Source organism: Lepidothrix coronata, unplaced genomic scaffold, assembly GCF_001604755.1.
Source record: "Lepidothrix coronata isolate B3197 unplaced genomic scaffold, Lepidothrix_coronata-1.0 Scaffold101, whole genome shotgun sequence".
NCBI classification, from domain to species: Eukaryota; Metazoa; Chordata; class Aves; order Passeriformes; family Pipridae; genus Lepidothrix; species Lepidothrix coronata.
This window is the reverse complement of record NW_016690281.1, coordinates 3,006,793-3,028,884: the sequence shown is the minus strand read 5'-3', so window position 1 is coordinate 3,028,884 and position 22,092 is coordinate 3,006,793. Positions and strand designations below refer to the sequence as shown.

The 22,092-nt window shown below is 48.7% G+C and overlaps 2 protein-coding genes across 4 annotated transcripts in view; one reads left to right on the top strand and one right to left on the bottom strand.

Annotated features, from left to right (window-relative positions):
* The window catches only part of USP22 (ubiquitin specific peptidase 22), a 96,695-nt gene extending 85,854 nt beyond the window's left edge, over positions 1–10,841 (top strand). For all 3 annotated transcript variants that reach the window (XM_017823223.1, XM_017823222.1, XM_017823224.1), the window contains 6 exons: positions 449–607; positions 2,694–2,820; positions 4,322–4,413; positions 5,892–5,954; positions 7,800–7,949; positions 9,936–10,841. In XM_017823223.1, coding sequence (XP_017678712.1) covers positions 449–607; positions 2,694–2,820; positions 4,322–4,413; positions 5,892–5,954; positions 7,800–7,949; positions 9,936–9,978 — 634 coding nt within the window. In that variant the 3' untranslated portion in view covers positions 9,979–10,841. The remainder of the gene's footprint in view (positions 1–448; positions 608–2,693; positions 2,821–4,321; positions 4,414–5,891; positions 5,955–7,799; positions 7,950–9,935) is intronic.
* A 5,978-nt stretch (positions 10,842–16,819) lies between these two features.
* Positions 16,820–21,869, bottom strand: TNFRSF13B (TNF receptor superfamily member 13B). Its single transcript, XM_017823086.1, has 5 exons — positions 21,840–21,869; positions 19,630–19,770; positions 18,466–18,582; positions 17,748–17,957; positions 16,820–17,094 (listed from the first exon to the last, which is right to left on the bottom strand). Exons 2-5 carry the CDS (start codon positions 19,766–19,768, stop codon positions 16,820–16,822), a joined length of 741 nt encoding a protein of 246 aa, XP_017678575.1. The 5' UTR covers positions 19,769–19,770; positions 21,840–21,869.
* Between the last annotated feature and the right edge of the window lie 223 nt (positions 21,870–22,092).

The following is a 22,092-nucleotide window of genomic DNA, read 5'->3' as shown; positions in this document are numbered from 1 at the left end:
ATTTAAAGGCTCTTTATTTTTTTTGAAGTAGGCTTAGGCACCATCTTCCTTGTCTTGACCAGAGAAGACCAACTTCTAAACTGCTTGGATGGCATGTAGCTGCCATCATTTTTATACTGGTCTATGACCAGTACCTGTATCTCAGAGTGACCCTGCTCTGAGTCACAGGGCTCCAGTGAGTGAGAGAATGTATTAAATGCTTATATGTTCCATTCAGTACATCACATTCATTTCCCCAAACATATGGCTTTTAAATATTCAGGAAAACGATCAATTGTGGGAAAACACTCCAGAGCAGCTCTATTTTCTGTCATCTCTTAGTGCCCTCTAGGGGCGATGGAGATCCCAAAGCCCTCAAAATGAAGTACCTGGTGTGCACCCCCAAAGCGAGACAGACCGTTCATTTTCCTTCCTTTAAACATGTATTGAACCGTTTCCTTTCCCACAGCGGCGTTTCCACAACGATAGACCCGTTCTGGGACATCAGTTTGGATTTGCCAGGCTCTTCCACCCCGTTCTGGCCGCTGAGTCCGGGGAGTGATGGCAGTGTCGTGAACGGGGAAAGCCACGTCTCGGGCACCACCACTCTCACAGACTGCTTGCGAAGGTACAGCGAGAGCAAAACACAGTTTTGGGGGGGATAAACAGGATTTGGCTTCATCCTCTTTTCCAGGTGGCACTAAACAGTAGGACTAAGTGAGGCTTTGTGTCCCCTGACGGTGTTTTTACACGTATTTTTGTTGTTTCCATATGAGAAAGTGAGAAGGCAAAGGAGGCTCAGAGCAACAGCAGGGCTGGCAATAAGCACTCAAAACCTGTTGCCACACGATGCAAAGAGAAAGCAAATTTTGCATTGGCTGCTGCCAGGCAACGTGGTTTTAAGTGATTGAAATCACTAGTGTCTGCCTCCATGTTCTGGGTGGTGTAGGCTAAGAAAGCACATAAAAAGTGTTCACCATGCATTTAATATTCATCTAAGTACGAATCTGATTTTGCTCTAAGCAGAGCTGAGGGTCAGCTGCTGCCAGCTGAGTTGTAGGGGTGTCATTGAGGATTAAAGGAATTGAGCTTTCAAAAGGAAAAGCTAATTCTGAACCTGAAACTTGGGCATCTTGGAAACAGGTACCTGGAGAGCAGGTTATGGCTTTCTGTACAGTTAACGTGGATCTTTTAGAAGATCTGAAAGTCTTTTTTTTTTTTGTGGCAAGTGTAGATATATGTCTGAGGAAGAGGTTACCTGGAACCTGGGGCAAAGCTAATCCTCCTAAAACAAGAATTCATAATCTCTAACATCTGATTTCTGAGTTGTTACTGTTAAGATCAGTAATTTTCAGGAAACAGGGGAATTAGTACAAAGGAGAAATTGCTCATGCAGGAATGCATCAAGAGGCAAAACTGGTTGAATTTTGGTGACTTTCTTGAACATGGAGATTAGTAGAATCAGAGATGATGGTGGGGGAGGAAAAACATCTGGGTTCAAAGATACCCTCAAAGAGTATGGATTTTGGAAAGAAGTTGAACTCTAATGGATAAAGAGGATGGGTCTAGGTTTTTACCCGAAAGTTAGCAAGAAGGAAAGGTCTGTCAACCAGTGTGGCCATGCAACTGAAGCTGGCTTGAAGAAGGAAGGATTGAGCAGGAATATGACACAAAACCAGAAAGATGAGGGCACTGAAACAATAACAGCACATTTGTAAGCCTCTTTAGAGACTTAAGAGAAAACAAACAATAGCAAAGTTAAAAAAAACCCAGCAAACCAAACCCAGAGAATGATGGCACATAGGCCAGATAAAGGAAATCTTGTTAATTAATCAAGAGGAGAGACCAAGAGGCTGTGGGATCATTTAATGCTGGAGTCTGCATTAGTCACAGTCAGAATGAGGCAGGGCAGGGTTACCCCCACACACTTTGTGTGCAGTAATGTAAAATTTTCAATTTTATTTCAAGATATTTCATTTCAAAAATCCTGGTTGCAGGGCAGGTTCTGGGGAGATGACTGATTTCCCCATGGAAGTCTAAACTTGGAGGAAAGGTCTTAACAGTCCATGGTCCTGCCCTTTCTGTGCTGACAATATCTGGAAAAGAGGGATTTTGCTTTAGTTTGTAGTGAGAACATCGAGGTAGTACATTTTCTCTGAGCAGTTCCCTGTTCTGTAATGGTCTCTCCCATATCTCCCTTGAGCAGTTCTGTCTGAAAATTTTGAAAGAGATTTTTCTAGTTGTCAACACAGGGTTTTTTGAAAGGTATCTGTATTTTGAAAAGAACTTGGTGTTTACAGCCCTTTCCATGTCAGAGCTTTGATCCCAACCCTGGAGGGCTACAAGGTAGAAGAGTGTTTTGCAGAGGAGTGTCTTCCATAACAATGTTTTTGGGTTTGAAAACAAAAGATCTTTGCTTTCTGTATGAAAATTAGCTGTTCTGCTGTAGGAGATGAACTGACACTGAGCTCCTTTCTCAGACACTGATGCACTTCAGTGCAATATTCCCAAGTAGATCAGTGGTCAGTGTCAGATTTGAGCCTCTGAACCATAGCACTTTACATTATTATAGGATTTTTTTCCAAATGGCACTTAAAAGCCATGGACTCTGTCTCTTGTGCTGCCAGTGACCCACAGGTAAAACTGTTTGCAGCATGTGTGAAAAATCATCTGATTGTTTTGTGCATCCTTCTACTTCTCAATGTATTTTTTAGGTTTACAAGGCCAGAACATCTAGGAAGCAGTGCCAAAATCAAATGTAGTGGTTGCCATAGCTACCAGGAATCCACCAAACAACTCACTATGAAGAAGTTACCCATTGTGGCCTGTTTTCATCTCAAAGTAAGTTCACAGGGGGCTGACAGAGCAGAGGACGTGATTTCCCCTCTGAGAGGATGAGCTGAGTTCCTGGACATATCTTCTGGCTTTCACTGACTAAACTTTTATGATATAAATTAATATAAAAAACAGCTTGCATTGCCCAGCCAGATTTTCTATTAAGATAGTGTGACATTATCTATAATGTAGCTTTGCAGTATGTCTGTGGGAATTTAACCAGCCAGGATCCAGAAACAGGATGGAAAGCTGGTCTAATACGTGAACCAGCACAGACACCAATCTCCAGTAACACTCATCCTGCATGGTAATATTTTTACACTTTCACTGAAAAAATGCCTCTGTTGAAGGAAAGGCATGAAAAAGTTCTGATAGCAGTGGAGGAACATTTTTTGTGTCGTCCCAACTGCGATGTAGTTTTAAAGATTTCCAGAGCAGATGATGTCACATGGAATTATGGTAGATAATGCTGGTGCCCTCAGATAGTTTACTCCTTTACAACTTCTGTCTGAAATGTGGTGCTAAGTGGGGATTCTGCTCTTTGGGCAAGTCAAGGTGAATGTGCTCATCCCCTTTCCCATACTCAGTTCAGTATTTGACTGAAGATTTTTTTGAAAATAAATTATTTTTCGTAAGTGATTTTGTTGTCCTGTCTATGCAAAATGCAAATTTCATTTTACTTCACGTTTTAAAGCGAAAAAGAAACTCGAAAGATAAGAATTGCAGAAGTCTCAGCTTTTCACATCTGGATCTGTTGCTAGGGAATTCTTACGGCATCACAGTTGGAAAATAATTAACTTGAAGTGTAAATAGAGCAGAATTTCTGAGAAATTGAGTGAGAAGCTGCCTTTAAATAGAAACTCATTCATCTCTTTCTGGTATTTGTTCCTGTTTCCATGTAATGTTCAATCAAGAAGATGAGGAGAGGATGGTGGGTATTGCAGGCCCCTTTTGGCCGAGGGACAAGGCTTTTTTTGTTATCATATTCCATTTTTTGCATTAATTTGAATTGGTATTCCTGTGTAGGCTTGACTCCTGTCACTTGAGATGATTGGATGGGTGGATTTAGTGTGTGAATCTGAAGGCAAGCTCCAGTTGTCACCAGTTCTGTGTGCCAGGGTAGGCAGCAGCCATGGATTTGAACAGTCCTAGTATAAATGAACACTGGTTTGAGTAAAGGCTGTGTGTGCTCTCTCTGTTTAGTATATTTTTTTTATTCATGTCACTTAGGAATAAGTTTGTATGCATAGATATTAAAGTAAACAATCTAATTAATATGGCATTAATATTGAGCCCAAAAATGGTGGTTTATTTTCCTGGTAGACATGCGTTAGAATTTACATGGGGTTCCCAGCCCAGAGAGCTGGTAGGAAGAATCTGGGGGTGTCCCTGCAATACTGACTCTTAATATGCTTTCATGTTGTTGTTTTTAAGCTTAGGACATTTATAAAAGACATAAAACTTAGTCTTTGTCTAAAGAAAAAAACCTGTCCCCCTTTGCCTGCAGCGGTTTGAACACTCAGCCAAACTGAGGCGGAAGATCACTACGTATGTCTCGTTTCCACTGGAGCTGGACATGACACCTTTCATGGCTTCCAGGTGTGTACCAAGTCCAAAATCCCCCACAGACCTGCACAGAACTGGTTACCAGTTCATCCACGTGCAGCATGAAACATGGAACATCCCTGAGTCGCGGGATAGAACAGTATGGATAGCGGCGCTTCTGCTGGGGGCTTCTCCTTGAGAGGTGTAGCTTTCCTAAACTCATTTTTAGATAAACTGTAGAGTTTCATGTGCCTGAAAAAGGTTTATATTTAAACATTACTTAATTTTTTTTTAATTACTGTGTGTTATGTTTCTTGTTGCCAGTTGAATTTATAGACCCAGATCCATCCTGCCTTTAGGTCTCTGTTTTGATCCCATCACCTGAGTGCCCACCCACCAACCATCCTGTGCAGTTATCCAGACTACACCCAACCTTATGCCTAGCCTTCTATTCATGAAGTTACAAAAATCCTTCCTTTCTATTCCTGCACATATGCAAAGCTGGAGTTTTTTGTTTTGTACCTTCAGCTTTTGTTTAGAGAATGCTGCAAGAAGCAAAAACATAGTCCAGACTAAAATAGGTATTTCTAATTGGTGTTTAAACAGAAACAGCAAGACTTCCTCCACCTCCCAGGTTTGTGGAGGACGTGCCATTTATACAAATACACCTTTATGAAAGGAATTTAATCAGCTCAGTTAACGAGTATTTGTCAGTACTCCATGCAAATATACAAGAGGATTTTCAGATTTAATTTATTTCTGAAGCAACGCAGAAAGCCCCAGAACATGGCATCTCAGAGAGAGCTCTGTTTGATGTTAGAATTTTACTAGTCATGTCAAGGTTTGCCTGCCCTCCCCATTTCCCTGGAAAAATGTAGATGCTTCTACCAGGAGAGAAAGGAGAGCCCTGAAGCGCTCTGTTAAATAGTGTTATATTAAGAATATATGGTTTATTCCAATACATTCTAGAGATTTTGAGACTTCCCTGTTCCTCTGTGATGAATTCTCCCTGGATAAAACAGGCTCTGCTGATGAAAGGTATCCAGCATAATGGAATAGAGCTGGGATAATCAGCAGGCATAACTCAGTAGTCTGAATTTTACCGGCTCTGAAATCAACAGCATAATCCTATTGCTGCTGTCAAAACACAAAATGAATTTACAAGTCAGAGCCAGGATGATTGACCCATCACAAGATAAAGGATTGATGTAATTAGATATTTTCCTGGGTTTCAAATACAAATCTTTTCTTAACCTGTTTTTAAGCTTTTTGGATAAAAGATTTGACGTAAACAGATGTGTGTTTGCAGCACTGAAGCCTTGACCAGGGGCAGAAATGCTGTTTGTGAAGTAGCATTGCTCTGAGAGCAAATAAAGCATCCTTAGCATCCTAATCAGCCTTCTGATGCTCAGCAGTGTTGTGGAGTAAGGACCCGGATTTGGCAAACAGGCTGTGTCATGTCAGACCTATTTCCTGGGTTTGGGAAGCCTCTGCTTTAAGTGACTGGATTTTTGTGTGTGTGTGTGTTGCAGTAAAGAGAGCAGAATGAACGGGCAGTACCAGCAGCCGACGGATAGTCTAAACAATGATAATAAGTAAGTGGTACATTCCATGACTCCTACTGTGAAAGGTAGTTGCCTTCTAGAAGGAGATACTCTGCTGTATATCCTGCATTACCATATTTGACAGCACAGCAAGTCTGAACTGATGCAAAACAAAGCTTCACTCGCTACAATTCCTGCCCTTCCGTGGAGTTTGAGAGCTGGGGGTGATCCCCCCAGCAACCAGGCTGTGGGCAGAGGTAAAACCTGTGGTTACAGCCTTACAGGGGATGGGGGGTTCCTTTAAGTAATCCTCTTTCTATTGCAATGGCCAAGGGAGTGCCAGAAGACCAAAGAGAGTTTATAGAACAGTGACACTCAAAGGCCCAGATAGATGATCCCAGTAATCCTGGGGTCTCTTGGTCAGGTATTGATAACAGTCAGAGTAAATGATATGGAATTTGCTCAAGAATGTAAAGGGGGTGTAATTGAAACCAGTATCCATAGCTTTATGGGAATAAAAATGGTCACACAAACCCTATCTCTTCATTTAAATAAGGTTACAACTTTCATTGCTAGTTATGTGCTGCTGTTGTGTATTTAAATTCAAGGCACTTCATTTGCTAATAAAAGTTTGAGTAAGAAACTGGATTCACACAAAGATTTAAAGACAAGCTAACCAGGTTTTGGTGCAGGTGTCATCCAGGCAGGTACCAGGCAGGTGTTGTGTGGTCCTACAGCTTGATTCATGAGGAGTGGGGTGTTTAACAGTGTTAGAAAAGGTCTGAAAGAAACACAGCTAATCACTGTTGAGGTTTGCACATGCCTTAAGTTGGAGAAGGTGTTAAAAAAGAAGAGGATTTAGGTAATGAGAGCAGAGGCACCTGGGCTGCTCAGTAATCTGGGTGCCAGTTAAAAAGCTGGGGCAACCTTGGAATCCTCCAGCTGGGACTGAAATTTGTGCCCGTCCTACTTGGATTAAAGGACTCCACTAGAAGAGGGTGACTATAAATCAGTGGCTCTATAGGCAGTCAGTGAATAGGTGCCTTGTGGTGGCACCACTGTGTCAAAGGAGCTCTGTGAATTTTAAACATGAGTAGGACAATATGAAGTGAGATTAGAGAGATTATTTTACCATTGGGCAGCTGTGCTTGTATCACACACACAGTTCGAGTATAGCATTTTATGAAAGAGTTAAAGAGAGTGGAGAGCATTTGAAAAAGAGACACAAGTGTATTTAGGACTGGAAACAAAATCTTACCTTCAAACAAAAGAGCCGAGAACTTCAGTCTTTTCCTTTTTAAGGAAAGAAAAGGAGAAGGAAAATGAGAGCAACTTGATTATCAGTGTCTTTGGAACAGAGTTGTGTCTGCTGTTTCTCAGGCAAATGCACAGCAGCATCTGAGAGCTGGAAGTTGAGGCTGAATATATTCAGTATTTCAAAATAGGTACAGACTTCACAGATTAAGGACAATTAATCAATAAATTAGTTCAGAAATATTTAAGATTGCTTCCTTCTCCATACCTCAAATGGATTTTTTTCTGGTTCACTGGAGCAATGCAGGGAAGTAGAAGGTCAGACTAGATAATCAGTGGTCCTCTTCAGGAGTGTACCAATATCAATATTTTAGAAGAAAAATCTTTGGTAGCCAGTAGTGGTAAAGCTGATGGCTGTCATCGGACTGGAGAGTTGCAGAAATAGCACAACAGGAAAAGAAAAATGCGGGTTTTTCCCTTGGCAAGGACTCCCCAGTAGAAGTTAAAGTTGATGTTTTATTGATGGATCAGATCCTTTACCATTGCTTATATGTGTTTGTGAACAAAAGCTTCTGCCTGTCTAAAATGTCCGTTGTTTTTCCCCTTTTGATCCACGTGTTCATTAACTGTTTTCTGCCCCAGGTATTCCTTGTTTGCAGTAGTTAATCACCAGGGAACCTTGGAGAGTGGGCATTATACCAGCTTCATCAGGCAGCACAAGGACCAGTGGTTCAAGTGTGATGATGCCATAATCACCAAGGCAAGCATTAAGGATGTGCTAGACAGTGAAGGGTAAGTGGTCAGCTGGGAAGGGGAAAAGAAGGGAAACCGTGACTTTAAAAAACCTTTCAGTCATAGAGAAGGGTAATTTCTGCCTTTGAATACCTCCTGTCTCTGTGTGGTGTTCAGTGCTTCAGCATCAATCTATACATAATTATATATATATCTCTATATGCACAATTGTTTTAAAAACCTGGATTTGCTGAAGGAAGAAGAGGGGAAGGATGAGGAGCATCAGGTGACTCAGCAGTGTCTGTAACTGGTGCTCATGTCCAAACTCTTGCTAATGGAAAGGATTTTGAAAACCAGAGTGATGGGATCACCCAGTGTGGGAGCAGTACTTACCTCCATGACACAATCCAGTCTTTGCCTGCAGAACCTTTGGATTACTATGAATGTAAAAGATTTGAAGAAAAGCCATTAAGAAAACGGTGTGACCCAGAGTTACAAGGCTCTGTGGGAGGCAGGTAGAGAACATGAGCTGTTTCTTAGCTCATGGCTTTAAATTGATTTCGGATTGACATTATGGTTTCTCACAGTTGCATTAATCAAGTTTTGGGAGTGCAGAGCAGCAGTTTGCAAAGGGAAGCACTGTGGTGTTCCTCGTTTGAGAGAAGCACTGGGGACTGGTGCTTAAAGCAACTTAAAATCTGAAGTCTTCATTTTGCATTTTCAACTGTAGACTTGGTACTGGCAAGATAAGCCTTTACTGTTCTTACTTTAATTATTCCCGACATTTTCAAGGATTGCTGCAGGCACAATGTTCAGTTTGTAATTTTTTTAATAGGTTTTCCCGGGTTTGGGGGTTTTTTTTTCATTTTTTTGAACTTCAACCCAGAAGTGAAAAAAAAAAATAAAATCCATAATATCTGAATTTTAGTGTTAAAAGATTTGACAAGGACCTTGTGCTTTGAGGTCAGCAAAGAAATGAGTTTGTTGTAAATCAATCACAAGTGGCTGGTGCCCAGGAGGGGGATGGCTGTGGAAGGACCTGCCAGAGGCAAGGAGGAGAGGATGTGCAACATAACTGTTTGCCTGTCCATCTTATTAAAGGCTGGTTTGAGCTCTGATCCATTTCCCTGGTTCAGATAAAGGCTGACACTGAGTAGATCTGCACTGTGTGAGGGAAGCTCCATAGGGCTTGGATGGAAGGATAGCAACTGGAAAGTGTCAGAAGTGCTCTGGAGCATTTTAAGGCTCATCAGTGGCTGTGTGAGCTTGTGATGAGTCCCCTTCTTCTGACGTGTCACTGCTGAGGGCTGGGCTCCCTTTGTACCAGCACACACACAGGAATTAAGGACAGGAAGAATTTCATCCTTTAAAACACCAGATTTGAGTACAGATTGAGACATTGGATATTTGATTGGGAGTGTTCACCCACATGGCTGCTTCTTCCTTTTGCTTCTGTACCTGTAAATGGAAGGCAGTTTGCAATAATCCTGGTTGGTGTCTGATGCTCTAGTAAATGTGACTCTAAAGCAACAGTTGCATCTTAAAACACCTTTATTTTGTGTCACATTAGTTGATTCCTGTCTGAGCACCAACACGGTCCAATCTTCCAGAGCTTTCACGTTCTAAGTAAATTGTACAAGGTTTGACTGTTTCACAGAATCACAGAATGGCCTGGGTAGGAGGAGACAAATTTCCTTAAAAACTCCCTGCCCTGGGCAGGGACTTCTCCCACTAGACCGGGTTGCTCAGAGCTCCATCCAGCCTGGCCTTGAACACTTCCAGGGATGGGACATCCCTGGGGCTCCTGTTTGCTGTTTTGGGACTCCTATTTGATGTGTAATGGTTCAGTTTCCCGAGTTGCTGGTAAAATTATGTCAGTTGGCTTCCCTTCTTCTCATCCCTGGTTACTGTCCCTGGAGTTGCTTCAAGAAATTGCAAAGAAAAACCAAATGAACAGCCTTTATATTTTATGATCCCATCAGTGAAAACTCTCCTCTGCTCCAGTGCAGAGCAGAGAACTGAAACTGCCCCTCTGCTCTCTTGCAGATATTTGCTGTTCTATCACAAACAGTTCCTGGAGTATGAATAGCCTTATCCAGCAGCTTGTCAGATATAAACAAGGAAGAAAATACGCAAGCCTTCTAAATCGACACACAAACCTACCTGAAATGAAAAGACCCATTAAAAACCAACTCGCACTGAGCTGTAACAGGACCTACTTGACACTGACTCAAAGCCTGGAGAGTGAGAAATGAACAATGTCCGACGTGTGTGCGGTCCCACGAGGACAGAAAGGGGGAGAGGAGGCTGCAGTCAGTCACTTAACAGAGGAAATATAAAATGAAAGGAATGCTCTGGGTGGGGGAAATGGGAGCAGAGGAGTCCGGGCGCTGGTACATCTCCTGTGTTCCTCCAAAATGTGTGTGGGAAGGCAAAGGGTTCTACCCTCATCTCCATAAAGCATCTTCTCCATTTGGTGCTTCAGCTCCAACGACCAATCATATAACAGTTAAAATTAAAAATCCAAACCCATTTTTTTATGCATATGGGTCTGAAAGCAGTAGAGTGGAGGAGGAGGGGATGAGACAACTAAAGGACTTTGCAAGTATCTTTTTATTTGTGAATTTTAGTTATTAAATAAATACAGTATGAAACTATTAGGCTCTTTTTTTTCCAACAACCATAAAAGAAATCCTGGATTGTGGAACTGAAGCTGCAGTACTCAGACAGGTTTTCAAGCATGCCTGCTTGCACAGGTAATGTTCAATGCCATCGGACTGCTCATCAGAAGCATCAGCACAGATTCTGTTCTGTTTGAGCCCTTTTTTGTTTTGTTTTCTATAAATAGCTATTTTCTTAATTTTTTTCCTTTTATTCCCTTTTTTCACGAGAATGAAATTCATAAATGCAACCATCAGTAAAAATGAATGAATTGGCGTGTTTATACTGTAAGAGTGGTCTTGGTTCTTTTTTTTTCTGGTTTGGTTTTTTTTTGTTTGTTTTTTTTTCAAATCTTGTGAATAAGTTTGAATTTCTCAAAAGTGCTTGTTTTGTTGTTGCTGGTTTTGGTTTGTTTTCTTCCCTTGCTGCCTTCCAAAGGTGGATTTATATATATATCTGACACTTGAGAGAACCTCAGTATTGAAAAATGTACCATCTGTTGGGAACGGTCGGTGCAGGGGCAGCTTTGAGCGATGGATCTGCTGCTATTGAGCCCTTCTGCAGTGCTCTAAGTAAACAACACATTTTCATGGTATGTGCTAGGCTGGTATTGGTTCCTTGTATCCTCCCACATGGATTAACTCTTCACATGCTTTTCTCCTCTTGCAGAACCACGGCCTGTGTGTCGGTGTGTGTAGCTTGGAGCTCTGGGGCCTTTTTTCTCCCCTTCCATCACTGTGTGCAGGTACCAGCAGTAACTGCTCGTGTGCTGGATCTTGCTCTCAGGAGGTTGGGCTGGGGGTAGAATCGCAGCCTGTGAGAGAAACCACTCAGAACAGAGCTGAGAGAGCAAAAATAGCTTTGGTTCCCTTCCTTATGGAAAGGGCAAGGAGTCAGAGTTGGGCGCCGTGTAAGTTGGTGTAAAAGTCACACCAAAAATCACAGAATCACAAAGGTTTGGGTTGGACCTTAAAGCTCATCTCATTCCACGCCCCTGCCATGGGCAGGGACACCTTCCAGTATCCCAGGTTGCTCCAAGCCCTGTCCAGCATGGCCTTGGACTCTTCCAGGAATGGGGCAGCAGCAGCTTCTCTGGTCATTAACCTCTGCATAATTATCCAGCCAGCCGTTCCTTGGCTTTTACCTGTGTGGAGAAACATAGAGGGGTCCAACCCTTCAGGTTCTGTGCACTAGAAATGATTGATACATGTCTAACCTCCCCGAGACACAGTCTGATAAACAGGAAAACAGTAAAATAAGGGAATTGAGCATGTTTGTTTTTTGAATGAGCATCTTGCAAGAGCAGCTGAACAAAAGGGCGGTGGAATTCTTTTGATTTGCACACAGACTGGAAGAGTACGAGGAGGTTTTGTACATCAAGAGATTTCTGCGACAGCTTGACACGGGGAAGGAGGAAGGAGCAAGGAATTGAAGCACCTCGAATGCCAGCTGAGACCCAGAGCGCTGGGTGTGGTGGGAGGGTCGCCATCCCGTCCCCTGCCTGTGTAAACCCGTCGTGCCTCAGAGAATTCCCAGCTGTAACTGGGGGGCTGCACAGTTAACCCGGAGCGTTCCTGTCACGAATGGAAAATGGCTGGAGAAATGCGGATGGCTGGCGCACCCGCAGGAGGGGGGGCCCCTCCTTCCTTCCTTCCCCCCTGGAATCGGGCGCGGGATCGTGCAGATGCCTGACGACGCTCTCTGCTACCTTTTAATAATGCAGCAGGCTTGCAGAGGAGGGCGAGATCAGCCTCTCCTCGTTCCCAGGGCTGCTGCATTGGCGCTCCCGGCGGTCCTGCAGCCGGAGGAGGAGCGGAGGAGCAGAGGAGCAGAGGAGCAGTGCCACCGCGCGGGCTGCGAGGAGGACTCCGGAGCCTTCGCTTTGTGGCGCCGAGGTCTGAGCCTTTGGCTGCCGCCTTAATGAATTCTTGCAGGGCACACGCCCGGCCACCGGAGCGACTGCAGCCTGCTTTGTTAAGCCTTTAGAAACAAACTGTTCAGGGACGAGGCCAGATGTATAAATCACCGTTAGCTTTTTCCTCCCCGCCCATCTGGTGAAGGGGGCTCTGCTCTGTGCAACTGCACCGGCGCAGATGGTTTTTCAGGGGGAGCTTTCAGGGCTCTTTCTGGTTTCAAAAGCAGAATTCCTGGTGTATTAAAAGCTCTTATTCTTTTCTTCCCCCCCACCCCCGCCTGCCATCCCACCCTCCTTGTCCCTCCCCAGGTTGTACCAGGCACAGTCCTGTTTCCAGCAGCAGTAAATTAGCGCAGGTTCTGAGAGGAGGGGAGAGCATTTTCCCTCTTCCTGTAAAAATGGAAGAGCAGCTGCTGTCTTATGAGCAGCACTACCCCTCATGCTGCTTTCTCTTGCCCTCCATCCCTTCAGAAGCAGCCGTGCAGCTCCTGTGCTGAGTTATTCCCTGGGGAGCCGAGAGGTTTCTCTGGAACTCCCTCAACGTCTCCTGTAGGAAAACGCGGAGCACGAGTGAAGCGGAGCCTCCCCGATGTGCTGACAGACAGCAGTGACAGGCTGCCTCCTCCTCGAGTGACAACTCTGCTGCTTCAGCTGCTCACCCTCCTCATCTCGGGGAGCAGTTTGGGGTTGACTTGTTTGCTTTGAGACACATTTCATATCGACACAGCTGGGTCTGCTGGGAGGAGGCATCTGCAGAAATGACTGGAAACAAAGGCTGGTGCAGTGATGCAGGCTCCTGGTGGTTGTGTGTTCTGTGACCTGCCAGCAGTGAACAGAGCCCTACATGGGGCACAAAAATACCCAGAAAATGGCTTTAGGTGTATGTTCCTGACCCTCAGCCACTCGACTGTAGCCAAAGCTTTGCCTGATGCTGGTGCCCAATGGAAAAAGCAGAAGTGGGAGAATTGGTTAAACCCCGGATGGGTGCTCTTGCTGCTCAGAATTAGTGCCCTTAATTCCATTTAGTGTGACTCACCCAGCTGGAACTGTTTGTGTTCCATACATACAATGTCCTAGTATTGGAAGTGGTGTCTCCAGGTGTGATCCATTGGAGCTGCTGGCCAATGGCTGCAAATGTGATACCAAATCCATTGATTCCTCTTGGTTCTCCAGCACTAAGGATGTGTATTACTCTCACTGCTGCTTTGTTCAAGGTGCTCTGTGTTACCTGTTCTCTGCTGATAACTGGAGTTATATTCCCTCAGGGAGGGGAGGGTGAGGGATTGCTCCCAGGGCAGGAGGAAAGCACTTAGCTTCTGATGAGTGTTCTCCCCAATTTCTGGGACACTGGGCCACCTGGTGACAGGAGGAACAACCCTGTCCTGACATGGGCTTTGCCTGGGTGTGAGAAGGTGAGTGGCCTCCTGGGCCAGCCGGAGCAGGAGCTGCCGGTGCCACGCAGGGTTGAGCTCCCACGCTCGCTGGCACAAACACTTCCCTAAAAGCTTTCTCCTTTGAATAATTGATGCCTCTTGATCCTCGAGGGATGCCCTAATTGCAAAACCGGTGGCACGGGTTCAGGTTTTAAATCCTGGTTTTAAATAAGGTTCTGAATTTCCTTGCACAGCCGTGGCTGGGGGATCCTGGAGGTGACACTTGAAGGTCCACAGGCTGCCAGAGCTGGGCTAAAGCCACATGTCCCCAGTGCTGCCCACAGGAGCTCCCTGCTGGGGAGGGGCAGTGATGAGACACCACTTCTGTTTATGAGGGTTTTCCTTCTCCTGGAACCTCCATCCTCACTGGGAAGTGCTTGGGCAGAGGGGACACAGAGCTGGGAGCTTTCCCAGTCCTGATGCAAGGGAAGGATGTGCTGGTGCTGCCCCAAGGTAGGTGCAAAACCCCTTCACCTTGAGCACTGATTCCAGCTCTGGAAGCCCTGATGTGAGGGGGAAGTGGAACTGTGGAGTGAGTCCAGAGGAGTCCAGGGAGATTCTCTGAGGGCTGGAGCCCCTCTGTGCTGGAACCAGGCTGGGAGAGCTGGGGGTGTTCACCTGGAGAAGAGAAGGCTCCAGGGAGACCTGAGAGCCCCTTCCAGGGTCTAAAGGGGCTCCAGGAGAGCTGGAGAGGGACTTGGGACAAGGGCATGGAGTGACAGGACAAGGGGGAATGGCTTCCACTGACTGAGGGCAGGGCTAGATGGGATATTGGGAAGGAATTCTTCCTTGTAGGGTTGGTGAGGCCCTGGCACAGGTTGCCCAGAAGAGCTGTGGCTGCCCCATCCCTGGAAGTGTCCAAGGCCAGGTTGGACAGGGCTTGGAGCAACCTGGGCTGGTGGAAGGTGTCCCTGCCAGGGCAGGGGGCAGAACAAGATGAGTTTTAAGATCCCTTCCAATCCAAACCGTTCTGGGATTCACCCTGCAGAGGCTGACGGGGGGACAAGCTGCAGGGAAGGGAAACCAAGAGGAGGAAGAGATGCTGTTGGTGCTGGGGAGGCTCCACCTGAGGGGGTTCAGGCTTGGTGGAGCCCCCAGGGAGAGTGGGGGATGTGGTGCTGTAGGAGGCACAGAGGGAACAGGACACAGCAGGAGTGGAGGGTGAGGAGAAACCAAGAGGCTTTGGAGTTCTGAGCACAAACAGCTTGACAGAGAGCAGGAGCAGAGGCTGAGCAAGAATGCAAGGGGAGACTGAAGGGTGTAGGAGACAAACAGCAGAGCAGGAGATGGTGGAAAGGCAAGAAGGAGCGAGGCTGAGCTGGAACAGAAACCGAGAGACTGGGGAGGCTGAAGGAGAGATTAGTCTATGCAAAGATGCAGAATGAGAAAGAACTGAGGCTAAGGGAGTGCTGAGGCTGAACAAGGGTGGAGGCCAAGGTAACTTCTGGGGCTGGAAGACACTTGGAGGTCTAGAGGAACTGGGATGCTAATGATGCCACAGGTTTTGGGGCCAAGGTGTTGGAGACTCTGGGAGCTGAGGTTGTGGGGCAGGAAACCACAGGTCTGGAGACCACAGGAACTGATGGCATGAGAGCAGAGCCTGTTGGAGCAGACTCCACAGGAGGGAGCTAAGGCTATGGAAGATGATGCTGTGGAATTGGAGGCCCCAGTGGAAAGGGAAGGTAGCAATGTGAGAGGGGAGGCCAAGAGGGTCTTCACATTGAGAGAGTGGGAGATAGAGGAGGCCTGGAGGTTGGAAGGCCAATGGACTGTTGGTACTGAGAGAGTGTGGGAGGTGACCAGAGTGAAAGGCTCACCCTCCCAAGTGATGCCTTTTTTAATGAGAAAAAAGCATTTACATTTAAAGAAATACATAATATGGAAGGGACAGAGTCTGTTTATAACTCTCTGCTCGTGCTTTCTCCAGCTTTCCCAGTGCCAGTTTGTACATATATTGACTCATTTATTCTTCCAAACTCGAAGTTTTAGTTTGAGAAAGTGGAAGGGATGAGCTCCTATGAAGAGCAGTTCCTCACCAAGCAAAAAATTTCTACACTCTCCTTTATTTGAGATGAGAACTTCAAGTTACATGTTGAAATCCTTATTTTTCTATGGTAGCTTTCAAAGCCAGGTCAGATAAAAATATTCCCTTGAAGCAGCTCAATCTGCAGCTGGTTCCTCACTTTTAACAGCTATTTGGAGTAACCCAAAGCAAACATATGTAGATCCAGTGTTTTCGAAAGTTCTCAGCCTTGGATGAGCTTCCACATTTAAACCAAATTCCACTGAGGATTTTGGTGCCTGTCCCAGCTCCTCATGTCCTGTCATGAGGTAAAGCCTCACCATCAGCACTGACCTGTTCTCCCCTCCCAAGCAGTGCTGGAAGCTGGCAGTGGAGCTTTCCACCCTGGATCCTTGTAGCTTCAACCAGTAACTCCTTGGATCCAAGTCCATGTTTGACGTATTTACAGCTCTGCTGTAAATTGTTCTGGTGCACAGTGGAGATTCCAAGCAGGGAAAGGTGAGCTCTCTGTGGGGACTGGTGGACAAAGTGTCACTGATGGTGGGACCAGGCTGAAGAGCCCCCACGAGACATCCCTCCCAATGGCTGGGACACGAGGGAGGGTCTGCGGAGGTCAAGAGGGAGGATGAAGTCAGGTGCTGCTAAATGGGAAGTGATTTCTGTCACTCACTGGGAGTGCACAAGAATAAGAGAATTTAACTTCCTGAGTGGGAGCAAACAGCCCTGTGCAACCTCCAGCCTTCACTTTATCCTTCAGCTCCTGGCAAAGCCTGAGCTGGGTCAGCCAGTCTGGGTAGAAGCTGTTCCAGTCACTGGCAGCGGAGGGTGAAGCAACTGTGATTTGAGGGCAGAGGGAGCACCCCTCCATTCTGATCCTGTGCAGGAACATCCACTGTGGTCACACCATGGGTGTCTTCTCTTGGGAAGGAGAACAAAAAAACTTGAAGTGGCCGTCATCAGGACTGGGAGTGGCCCCAGCGCTTCCCGTGCTGCAGATCCCGGTGTAGGAGGGAGCAGCTCTTTCCCCAGCGTGACACAAGGTGCTGTGGCATGATTTGGTCTCTTGTACAGCAGAGCCCTGTCCAGGGAAGCAGAAGCCACAGGTTTCCACTGGCTCTGGGGCTCTGCTGCCAGTGAATCCCTCACCGACGCTGCCCGCTTCCACCAGCCGATCTGCAGAGAAACTGTGTTAGCTGAGGGGTTTTTAGGAGCACCTTTTACCTAAGGAATGCCCCAAAGGGCTGCACTAAAACCCATGAGGAGCTGGGCCTGGAACTGGAGAGGACAGGCAGGTCCCAGCACTGTGTGTGTAGAGAAATTGGTAAGTAGACAATTTTTTTGGAAAGGCAGGGGAGGAGAGGAGGAGGAAGAATAAAAACCCCTTTTCTATGTTGGATTGCTCCACATTATTTTTTCCTTATTTTTTCTCCTTAATGCAAGGACTTGTAAAGCCTCTGTGGCTCCAGAGCTAAAACTGGGTCTTCCTGGGACGGGTGGTCCATTTTGGAAGAGGGTTGGCTTCTGGATGGAGAGTGGAGAGGTGCTGGTGGACGGTCCAGCTCCAGCCCTGTGTGGCAGCAGGAAGCTGTGCCTGGGACTTTGTGGGGAGTGACTGAGAAGGGGATTATGGAGGAGAATTGGGGCACAGGGGTCCAGTCCTGCTCCCCATCCAGGCTCAGGCTGAATGATGTTGCCCATCACTGGCTTTACTTTATCTCCCTCTCCCTCTTAGGATCTGGCTCTGTTTCCTGCCCCTCCAGCAGTGCCTGGGAGCCTGAGCCTGCCCACCACCCTCTCCCAGTCCCCCCAGTACATCCAGCACCCACCTTTGCCAGAGTCCTCCCTGCAGTGGCAGGTCCCAGCGCCGGCTTGGCAGGAGCCCACCTCTCCCTTCCTGCGTAGGTGTGTCCAGCCCAGGAGCAGGGAGCAGATGAGGGCGCAGAGGCAGAGCCCCAGCAGCAGATACACCACGAGCCAGGGCTCCTGCTCCGCACACGCCTTCTGCTCCAGCACGGCCGCGGGCGACGGGGGCGAGGCTGCGGGTCAGGCAGAGGTGGGTGAGCTCAGACACCCCTCGGGTACGTGATTCCCTCACTGACTTTTCATAACACTCATGCTCTCCACTGGGAAATAATCTGAGGGCAGCTCTGTACCCCTCTGTCTGCCGGCATTTCTCTTCCAGGGTGAGATAGAGGAGATCCCTTCCCACACCCCGTGCACAGCCTTCCCCCACCTTCAGGGATCATTTCACTCAACCCCCGTGTGGGACTTGTAGATCTTGGGATCTACCAGTCCCTTCTCACTCCCCCTCCTTGAGGGCTGGGGGCGGCTCAGCCAGGTGGGATCTGCAGGTGCCAGTCCTGCCCTGGCTGGTGGAGCTGACAGGCCTGTAAATCACCAGCACACGACAGGGAAAAGGCACTGCAGCCCCCCCCCTCCCAGGACGAAGAGCAGGGTGGGCTTTGCTGCCCCTTCCCCATCTTCAGTCCTGTAACCCGGCTCCTCTTCCAGCCCAGCCCCGGGTCCCTCCCCCATCTCACTCACGTTCACAGGATGGGGCACATTCCTTGGGGTGCTGCCCACAGATGGTGCTGCACTCGATGCAGCTTCTCACGAGGTCATCGTAGTAGAATCCAGGGGTCTTGTTGCAGTCCATGGACTCTGCAGGAGAGGAGGGAGATGAACACGGTGTCCTCAGCACATCCTCCCACACGAGGCTCCCAAACCACCCTCCCAGCACCCCTGGGCACCCGGATTCCTGAGAGGACGAGCCCAAGCTCACGGTTCCGATGCACTGCCATAAACATGGACAACCTCTCCAGGACTGGCAGGGTGACAGATCCACAGGATTTGGGGTGGTGTTTGGCTGGGTGATGAATACTGGGGAAAGGCATCTGCTGGCAGCTGCACAGGGAGGGAATGGTTGCAGCCAACTGTACCCACCTGCAGCTGGGAGCTCCTGGCTGCTGCTCTTAGAGCTGCTGCTGCTGCCCTGGGGCTTGCACAGCTTTTTGGGACATACCAAAACCTGCCTGAGCCCTGGCTCAGAATGCTGGGGATGGCATCTCTGTCCTCAACAGAGAGACGTGACTTGTGGCTGCGTGTGCAGGGCTGTGTCCCCTGAGCCCTGGGACAGGGTGGAGCCATCCCAGACTGTGGCTCACCAGGGAGGGAAGGGGCACTGCACAGGGTCTGGGTGCAAACTGCATCTGTCCCTTTTCCTCCTCCCCACCTGTTACACGACACCTCAGAGCCTGTACCAGCTCAGGGCCCACGATTCAGCCTCACAGACCTACAGACCTACAGCTTGGGTTTATCATTATCCACATCCACTGAACCTGATGGCTCTCCAGGCCCCGCCTTTGGAGGGTGGGGTGACACCAGTGGGGGACATCAGTGTTAATGCAGCCCTGTGACCCCAGAAGGGAGCAAGCAGTGTGGTGGGCAACTCCATCCTGGTCTGTGCTGAGCCAGTGCCAGCCCCAGCCCATTGCTGGGAAGCCATTGCATTTTTGTGACATTTTGGCTCATTTTTTGAGCCGAAGAGTCCCGCATTTTTGGCCCAAAGCTCTGCTAAGCTGAGCTGGCTCAGAGCCTACCCTGGGGTTCATCCCAGGGTCTGATCCTCCCTCCCAGCTTTGCCCCATCCCTGCCTGCTCCATCCCAGAACAGCCCTGTGGTACCCATGACTGCCCTGCTGGCACTCACCGCACACGGCATCACACCTCCTGGCTGTGGGCCGGCCACACACGAGGCTGCAGGGGATGCACTGGGAAACAAGGGTGTCCCAGTACTCCTGGTCAGTGCAGTTGTTCATGGCATCCCGCCCCACACGTGTCCCATCCATGGCTGCGGAACGAGAGGCACAGGTAGGTACGGGGTGGCCACCACGGGGCTGCTCTGCAGCCACCTCATCCCTTTCTAGGGCTGGGATCACTCACAGGGGGACCAGAAACGCGACCTGAGTGAGCACTGGTGACGTTTTCCGAAACAAATTTTAGTTCTGGAAACTTCTGAATTCCTCTGTGGCTCTGAGGTGGTTCGTGTGTCATTTCTGACATCTCTCTTGGGTGTTATGGCATCACAGTGAAACCCCATCTGATGTGTAAGGCTCCCTGAAGCAGCAGGAGGGACGTGTCCCCAGGAGAGCTTTAGTGCCACCTGGGATGGTGCTCCTGTCCCTGTGACGGGCTGTTTGCCCCACCATCCCCTGCCACGGTGCTCCCAGTGCCCGTGTGTGCTGGGTGTGACACCAAAGACACAGAAACGAGGCATGAGCAGCCCTCAGCAGCCCCAAAATCTGGTCAACAACTTACACTTGATGAACACCATGCCGGGTTAACGCCACGTGCGGGATCTGCGGCCACGGAGCAGCTGCAGGAAGCTCTAACCCAGCACGGGGGCGGCCGTGGTGGAAATGTGCTCTTTGCTGACCGAGAGGGCTCGTGGGACACCACATCCCTCAGCAGAGCTGTGCCAGGAGCCGCAGCTGTTTCCTGCACCAGTGGGTGATGCCGGCGCTGCCGGGGCCCAGAAGGGTTAAAACTCTCCGAAGGCGAGGAATTGACCCCGCCTGCCCGAAGGCTGCACCACTGCCTTGGTGAAGCCAGGCTCAGATCTTTATCCAGAAAATCCCCTGCGCTCCGCCAGGATCTCTCCTCTCTCTCTAGAACTCAGGAGCGTGCAGAGGTTGGGCACTTTGTGCGTCCGTCTGTCCTGCCACCTCCCACCCTGCAGAGGGGCTGTGGATGCGCGTCCTCCGCTGCCGGCCGGCTCCTACCTGAGGCAGCACAGGTAAAACCCTCCCATTCCCAGGGATAAATCCTCTCTCAGCACAGGGATGCCGGCCTTATCTTCCCAGTTGTTCAATTAACATTGCTATAAAATTAAATAATGACTTTCTGTCGAGGTGGCTGGAGGTATCCCCAGGGCAGAGGGAGGTGGTTTCCTCCAGTGCTCTTTGAAGATACTTTATATCCAGAGAGGAAAAAATGACAAGATCCCTGGGGATGGCAGGAAGCCCTTGGGAGTTACAGGAAGCCCTGGGGATGTCAGGAGTCCTTGGGGATGGCAGTGAACCCTGGGAATGGCAGCCTCAGCCATCCTTGACCCAAGGTGGAGTTTCCCAAGGGATAATCGCATGGGAAACAGAGGTTTGGGGCTGTGTCAAAGCCAGGGGGATGCAGGCTGTGGACCTCCTTCCCAGCTGCTCTGAGGGCAGGTCCAAGGAGATGTTTGGCCCTATCTAGGACAAATCCTGCCTGATGGCTGAGCTCCCCTCCCTGGAGACCCCCAGGATGCACATGGTGCTCCCAGCACGGTGCAGCCAGGCTTTGCAGCCGTGGGTTTTCCAGCAGAGCAAGGTGCGTCTGCCCCTCTGTCCCTCCAGCCATTAGGGACCAGCACCCTGAATTCCCCCATGGATCCCGCATCCCAAGCATCAGCTGACCATAGGACAAGATGGAATGACTTTAGGCTGAAGGAGGGTAGATTTAGATCAGTTATTAGAAAGAAATTCTTCCCTGTGAGAGTGGTCAGACACTGGCACAGGTTGCCCAGAGAAGCTGTGGTTTCCCACACTTCCCTGGAAGTTCAAGGCCAGGTTGGACGGAGCTTGGAGCAACCTGGGCTAGTTGAAGGTGTCCCTGCCCATCGGGGGTGGGGGGGTGGGGGGAACGAGATGAGCTTTGAGATCCACTCCAACCCAAACCATTCTGTGGTTCCACCTCCAGCCCCCCAGCACTGACCACTTCAGCAGGGTGGGAGCCCTTTGTGGTGGCTCTGCTCCTCCAGCAAGGACCTGAGGAGACCCTCCACTCCCTGCTGGCACTCTGGGAACGTGGCCAAGCCCCAGGCCCTGGCACAGACCAGCCCCTCACCCCCATCTCCCCATGCAGCCCCCCCATGGGGTGACTCACGTTTGACTCTCCCACGGTGTCTAATCCCCCTCGGCTCCTGCCATGGCACCACGAGCTCCAGCCCTGGACCCTTGCATGGCTTGGGGGGTTTATTATTAGAGACCGATTTGATTAATGCCTGGGCTGTGCATTTCCTGGGGTTTCCCCTTATCCCTTCCATGCAAATCGGCCACACACCCAGCGCGTTGCATTGGCTCGTCGGGTCCCTGGGCTGCCGGGAGTGCGGGTCACGGTGGGAGGGACACTGCGGGCT